This window comes from Onthophagus taurus, chromosome 7 (genome assembly GCF_036711975.1).
Source record: "Onthophagus taurus isolate NC chromosome 7, IU_Otau_3.0, whole genome shotgun sequence".
In the NCBI taxonomy this organism is placed as follows: Eukaryota; Metazoa; Arthropoda; class Insecta; order Coleoptera; family Scarabaeidae; genus Onthophagus; species Onthophagus taurus.
In genome coordinates this window covers 7038042-7045759 of record NC_091972.1, presented here as the reverse complement: position 1 = coordinate 7045759, position 7718 = coordinate 7038042, and the positions used below count along the sequence as shown (strand labels likewise).

At 28.9% G+C, this 7718-nt stretch overlaps 1 protein-coding gene across 1 annotated transcript; it reads right to left on the bottom strand.

Moving 5' to 3' along the window:
• Positions 1 to 3: 3 nt before the first annotated feature.
• LOC111422842 (dystrophin-like) lies at positions 4 to 5118 on the bottom strand. The gene is made up of 9 exons (XM_023056093.2): positions 4779 to 5118; positions 4584 to 4720; positions 4326 to 4533; positions 2525 to 2768; positions 2085 to 2470; positions 1913 to 2035; positions 1747 to 1861; positions 1319 to 1694; positions 4 to 1270 (listed from the first exon to the last, which is right to left on the bottom strand). The coding sequence occupies exons 1-9, from the start codon at positions 4832 to 4834 to the stop codon at positions 1098 to 1100; spliced, it is 1818 nt and encodes a 605-aa protein (XP_022911861.2). The 5' UTR covers positions 4835 to 5118; the 3' UTR covers positions 4 to 1097.
• Between the last annotated feature and the right edge of the window lie 2600 nt (positions 5119 to 7718).

Sequence of the window (7718 nt, the reverse complement as noted above, 5' to 3'; positions counted from 1 at the left end):
TCATTTTTCTTCTTGGATATATCTCCATTTTTAGTCCTTTCGCTGTGGTTTGGAATCGGTATAGTATTCGTTCTCGTTTTCCGCCATCAAAAGGGCATCATTTGCATAACATGAGATTTTCAAGAATTTCTTGTTCATCTTAATACTATGAAGCCCCAAATGATGCTTGATGATCCTGTGCACAGATTCATGGCTGATTAGCTATTTTTTTGAGACTCCTTCTAGAATTCTGGCGACCTTATCCTGGACACGCTTAATCATGGTGGGAGTCACGATAGTTTTTAGTCTTCTACTTTTGGGACAATCCTCAATGGTATCAGTCTCTTTTGAGTCACCCTGGCCTGGTTCATTACCTGCACAAAGCAATCCTTTGGATTTTTGGTGGAATCTTTAGTAACACTAAAACGAACATGCGAGTAAAATTTCACATTCATACAACAAAAACGAACAGAGTTACAACGTCGCTTTTGTGACATCCAGTAAATCAAAAAGTTTATAACAAATTGCTTTTTAAAAAAGATTTATCTTAACAAGTTTAAAGATTAATTTAATTTGTTTTAAGTCAAATTGAATATAAGTTGATATTGGTGCTCACAATGCTAATAATTATTTATCTAGAAAGGACATGTAGTTTATGTAAAAATTGATGCTAAAAGACGCTATTAGACGATTAAAACAAAAATAATGCAACACATTTGCCTTTGGTATTAAAAAAAAATTAAATAATGGGGAAAGGAATTTTAAATAAAACGGTGCAATATCAAAAAATTTAAATAAAGATAAAACGAATTTTGTTTGAATTAATATATTTACAAAAAAATATTTTTATATAGCATAAAAAAATATATTTTTTAAAAAAACATTTATTTTGTAATCAATTATCGATTATTTTTCTAAAAAGCTATATACACTTATTAAAAATATAAAAAAATATAAAATGTTGAATTTATTATTTAATTTTTCTTCTAATATAAAAAAATGTCACTTTGTTAATAATGTATTTTTTTCTTAATGAATAAAGTATATATTTATTATATAATTTCTTTTAATAATTCCCCTTAATCTTTTTATTAGTTCTACCAGCGAAACCAATAAAATCAACAATATTTAAACTTAGGTTCATAAACTTCACTATCATTTTTACCAAAAACGTGAGGTTGAACAGAATTACACCTTGTACTTTCAACGTTATCAATTAACGAAGTTAACATCCCTTCAACTTCAGTTACGGCATTTTTTAATTCGCCGTTATCAATACTTCCTAAAGATTCTGAAAAAAATGTTTAACAATAAACATAAACATTTAACCAAAAATTACCATCTAATGTGAAATTATTTGCAAGTATTTGTTGCAACTTTGCCAAAGCTTCATCTAAATCATTATGCATTTCATAAACAGGTGTTTTATAATCGCTTCTTATACTTGGTTCATTCATAATTGACGGTTTACCTCCAATCCAAGTACTTAAATCGGTTAATGTTGGATTCATTGAAGACGATTGCTCAACAACGTAATTACTTTTACTTTTAAACAAATCATTTTGTTTATCTAAATTTTCGAAACTTTTTGAGATTGTAATCGGACTCAAAGTATCGATCATAATACGACTTTTATAGTTTGGAACCATTGGTGTTGATTCGATGGATATTTTGTGTTGTGGTTTGGGATCAGGGTGAGAATCTTTTAAATGATTCTGCAAAAACAAATTATTATTAATTCGATTAACTACATTTGAAAATATTTACATTTAAAGTTTTTAATTTTTGAATTTGAGCAGCAACATTAACACGATGATTTTCAAGATAATCTTTTAAATCTTTCCCTGGACTCATCTCTAAATGCAATAATTGTTGTAATTCTCTAAAAAGATATTAAATAAAAAAATAAATAAATAAGAAAAGAAATCCTAACTTGTTTTGAGATTCTAATTGTTTAATTATTAATTGTAGTTGTAAGTGAGGTGAGGATACTGGGTCAATATCTCCATTATTTCCTGAATCCGATTGTAATCTTGATAACCAATCTTTATCAATACTAAAAATTAAAATTAAATTTGAATTGAATAAAAGAAATTTAAATAAACCTAATAGGATTTGTTTCAATAATTGTAGAATTATTTCCTTGTGTCGAACATCGTAATAAAGAACATAATTTCTTAACTAATCCATGATTAACTTCTTTTGTATTATCCTCTATGCAATATTCCTTCATATTATGCGTTATCTTATGCATTCGATTAACTCTCGCTGTTAAATAACATTTTTGACATTGAATATAACGTGAACATTTCACACATCGATATTTTAACCCAACAATGGGTGAAATTTTACAAAATGAGCATTTTGCGTTATGAACAGCCGATTCCGACTTTTTTAATCGATGCAAAGTGGGTAACCATATTAAAATTTGTGGGTTATTTTCTAACCAATTAATAAAAATGCTTTCATTTATTCCAACTAAACCGGGAGACTAAAAAAAGAGTAAAGTCTAATTATTATTTTATTTTGTTGATGGCTTTTATACCTTTGCAAAACATTCTTCAACTGACGAATTAATTAAATGATGTCCGAAATTCAAATCTTCGTGTAAATAAGAAATAATATCACTTATTTTCGATAAAATCGTTTGTACTTTTAATCTTGTTATGCAGTTATTATGATCGGCACATAAATTGAATAAATAATGAAAGAAATTGTTTACGTTTGAATTGCACATTAACGATAAAACTAATTTTAAATGTATTACTTGCACTAAACCCTCACGATTTCTATTAAAAAAAAAATTTATTATTATTTTAATCATTAAGTGAAACCATCACATAATCCCCAAAGCAGAGTCGAAGAGGTAAAGACTTAAGCAGAAATGGGAATCTGAATCGAAAGAGAAAAGATAAAAACCTATACGAAAATAAACATCCATAAACTAAGGCAGGATGAAGAAAGACTAAAATACCAAGAAAAATTGGAATGATGGAGAATTTTTAAAGAGATAATGCGAAATAAAGGTATGAAGGTGTGTGGAATGAGATAATATAATAATCAGACAAAGAGAACACACTGGTGGGTCAGTGAGTCATGGAAGAAATATATAAGAACGAATTCGGAAGAGGATAGAGCAAACTATAGAACGAACAGAGCTAAGAATATGGTAAGGGAGGTAAAAAAGAAAAGTTGGGAAGAGTTCGAAAATTCTGGAATCAAATAAGAAAACTGAAGGGAGATCAAAGGAAACAAATAAAAGCCGTCAAAGATAAAAACAACGAGATAAAGATAACTACAAGGGAAATTCTGGACATATGGGCGGATTTTTATGCAGAAACGTCCAAGGATAGATATGATAAGGGAAGACACTACAGACATAGCAACTGAAGAGATAACAATGGAAGAATTAGGAGAGGCAATGATGAAGATGAAAACAGACTAGGGTTGCAGTAAAGATAAGATAAATCCAGAGATGATAAAATATTTGGGAATAAAAGGGAAGGAGTGGCTTCTAAGTTTATAGAAAACCGGATGGGAGTTGGAAACAATCCCGAAACATTGGGAAGATAATATCATCTTACCAATACATAAAAATGGAAGCTACTCGAACTGTGAAAATTACAGAGCCATATGCCTATCATCTACAAGTTACAAATTAAACACAAAGATAATAGAAAAAACGTTAAGAAGAGTAGTACAAGGAAGTCAAGGGCATAGTACAAATGAAGGGAGAAATATCAAAAACTTTTGAAATGAGCAAGGAAATAAACCAAGGCGACAGCCTAAGCCCCTTATTATTTATAATATTAATGAAGAGATAAAAAATACAAGAACAAGAACAAATAAATACCAAACAATAATAGGTTATAAAAGTTTGGAATCAATAAAAATAGATAATAATCCAGGATATAGTAATCCTGACGACAAGCAGAGGACTATAAAAAGGCAAGGAAGTTGGTTGAAATATGGACAGAAGAAATTGAAAAGATGGACACTCCAAAATAAATAAGAAGGAAAGAGCACAGCAACAAGGAAATGAAACTTTTACAGACAAAGTGGGATAGAATAAGGAATGAGGAAATAAGACTGGAAATAAATCAAGAGGAGAATCAGCAAAATAAAGAGAAAGCAACTAAACTGATACACCCACATAATTAGAATTGAACATAACACAATAGCAAAACAGGTATTTGAAGCAAAGAATAAGGATAAGAACAAAAGGGGAATACCTTGGAACAAATGGGATGAAAGAATAGCAGTCTTGGGAAGAAAAGAGGGAAGCCTCTAGCAGTATTTCACCATATTACTCTGTTATATCAAGGTATTAGTATTACTCTACTTACTTATCACAAACATTATATAAAAAATTTTGCATCAACTCAACAATTAAGTCAATATCAATATTTAAATTGTTTTGTTTATTTACAGCAAAATATATATCTGATAAAATAGCTTCGATGTCATAACTCTCTAAACGTAAAGTATTTTCTGTTGAATTTAATTGATGCCTTTCAAAAATACCAGAAATTAAATTCAAAGGAATAATATCCACTAAAACAAATACCAAATAAAAAAGAGAATAATTAAACAATAAAACATACTGTATAAAGATTGTTGCAAAAATCTTATTTTAAAAGCCACCCTATATGCAGCATATTTAATCCAATTGCACTCATCTAATTTTTCTTTAATTTCAAGAAACTTTGGATGATCCCATTGTTTAACTTTACTTTGTTCGCTACAACAAAAAATTTGAATAAAAAACAACAAAAGTAACTTTTTAGTATGCAACTCACTGAATGTAATAAGGAAATCCTTTTTCATCTTCAAATTTTCGCCAGGGTGAATTCATTTTATATTTTAAACCTTAAAAAGCTTCGAACTAAAAGAGTATAAGCATAAAAGCTTTTTCCTCCCCCAACCTGTCGTTTCCTTTCAACAGGTGGTTAATTCTAACCTCCGCCTACACTTTATTCTTTTTTTAATCACCAGAAAATTACCGTTTTACGAAGAATTGGAATATCACGAAAGTGGAAAAGCGTTAAAATTTGAATTTGCGATAAGATTTCATTCATAATTTGACCGGACAAAATTACAATTACGTCATTGTATCAATATAACCGTTTTTTTACATTGGTTTATTTGCCATCTCTTTCTTACTTACATCGAAGATATAGTTTTATCTCCTTTTAAATCTGAGTAAACTTACTTGTTACTTTTTGTGTTTGTTGTGGTGCCTATATTAAGAGAATTTAACAAGAATTTATCTTCATTGATTCAAAATTCAATTTGAATTTAATTAATTTTTTTGTAAAAAGTTTTTTTTAATATTTTAAAACATTCCTAGATTATTTGTTCTTTTTTTCTGTAATACCTGTCAAATTATTGTAAAGTTGGTAACAATTTAAAATGAATTTGTGTCATACTGACGTTTGAAGTTTCGTTATTTAAAATGATAAGTAATTTTTTGATTTTTTTAATTGTAATTAAGTAAATAAATATCTATAATTAATTTTTGAATTCATACAGTATGTTTATTATTTAAGACGGATATCCCCATAAGCATGAAACGGAAAGCTCTCAACCAATGCATGCTCCCAGTCTTAACATACGAAGCCGAAACACTATCACTTATTGTGGGGCTAAAATAAAGATGGGCTGAACACGTGGCTAAACTGAGAGATGGTAGGTGGACGAGAAGAATCCTGAAATGGCGATCGAGAGCAGATAAACGTAGTAAAAATTATAAATATAAGCTTCCTAATCTACAATAACTATTGAAAATGACCACCTAAGATGCAAGAATCCAATCTTCTCTTCATTGACTGCCGAACCCTTTCAAAAACACCAGGATCGTTTCTAATTGAATTAAAGCCAGCAATTATACGATTTCACAAGTCTTCCACATTTGGAGTAATGTAAACTAAAGATTTATAATCACCCCATAGAAAAAAATCCTCGGCCAATTCAGCGATCTCCATATGGTACTGTCAAAAACTTACGAGCAACCCTACTAAAATGCGCTGAATGTGCATAAACCACATTGAATTTCTTACTGCCAATGGTACATCCTCTAGAAACTGATGTAACGTTTATTCCAAAAAATTGCAATACACTTCGTTGGTAAGTCTTCTTGGTAAAAATATTGGTCTAACTAGCCAGTTATTCAGAATTCCAACCTAAACGTTCATCAGCAAGCCCAAAAATGGTTCTGCTGAAATTTTGTTTTGCCCTATATCTTTGAAACAAAGCAGATTTCAAAAAATCATTAAAAGACAAACTATTCTTAGAATAACCCCTTGAATTTTTGCCACATGTTTAATAAACACCCTATATATTAATCTATTCTGTTCTGGTTATTTATTATTAAATAATGACAGAAAAAATTATTGTGCAAGAAATCTGGTGACACAAATCATGAAAATACGTCTATTATATAAAATAAATAGGTTGTTCGATTGCGGATGTTATGTTCCCGATCAACTTTCTCGACAATAAACGTTTAGAATATCAAATTGCCGTAGTTGGTGAGTTATGCCGATCGAAACGAAGAGAAAATTTAGTCCAAAGAACTTTTGTCACGTAGAGATTCGCTTTTTTCAGTCGCATTTTCAATTAATTAAATTTAATTAATCCGTATTACAAAAACTGTTTAACATAAAAAAATAAACAATACAATAGCCCCAAAAAAAAACACGCTTTGAATATTAATTTTATAAATAAAGAATTAATTCGTTTTAACATTTTTTTCTTTTGGTTGAATACAAAATTTTCACTTCTTCTTTACAAGGTAAAGTGAAATGGTATATATTAAAAGAATATAGAACAATACCAAATAGATATTAAAAAAAAAGTAGTAAATGTTATTAAGTATGGTGATAATAATCGTTGAACGATTGCCCGATGCATGCAAAAGAAGAAAGTAGGACCCCTTCTGACAACATGGAAAACTGGAACATGGTCCACTTGTTAACCACCGACTTATAATTTAATTTTTTGAAATAAAAACGTAACATTATACAACCTATTATTGACATATTTATGACTTAAGTTGCAAAAATGGCACAAAGAAGTCTTTTATGCAATAAAAAAAGTCTTCAAAACAAGTTAAATTGTGCATGAATTATTTACCATTTAATTTTGATTTAATAACTGTGTAAACTGTTTTTTTTTTCGTTTCAATTAAGGTAAGCGGAAATAATTGCTAAAACGTTTTTTTCTCTAATTTTATTTCCCTCATTTATTTATTTATTAAATCCAAATTTGGCGTTTTGGGAAAGATCACTTTCTTTTTTTATATTTCCCCATTACTTCCTGACTTTAAGAGAAAATTATTTCTGTTAAGACCATACCAAGTATTTTTTTGTTGTTGTTTTCTGTTTCTTTTAAATCTCTCTTTAAATACCATCAGGTAGTTGGCCTATATACGGGGATGAAATGCGGTAGATATCAAACGCTTTGGAATCTTTTTTTCTTTTATTTCTTGTTTCCTTTTAAATGAAAAACATTTTCAACAAATTCATGAGTTTTATATCAAATAAAAACTTAAATATTATATTTATAGACTTTAATATGAGTTAGATTATATGGATTTATTATATGGAAGATCAGTACATATTGAACTTCATCATAAGTTTGGTCATCGTAGGTATTTTGTTGTTATAATTGTGATTTTTTTAAAATTTTTGTAATTACCTGGTGATCAATAACCATTATTATTATTATTATACACTTTT

Coding starts and splice junctions, on each gene's coding strand:
- LOC111422842 (XM_023056093.2), bottom strand. CDS start 4,834: ATGAATTCACCCTGGCGAAAATTTGAAGATGAAAAAGGATTTCCTTAT. Junction 4,721..4,778: donor GGATTTCCTTATTACATTCA/GTGAGTTGCATA, acceptor TTTTTGTTGTAG/CGAACAAAGTAAAGTTAAAC. Junction 1,695..1,746: donor AAAAATTAAAAACTTTAAAT/GTAAATATTTTC, acceptor TTGTTTTTGCAG/AATCATTTAAAAGATTCTCA.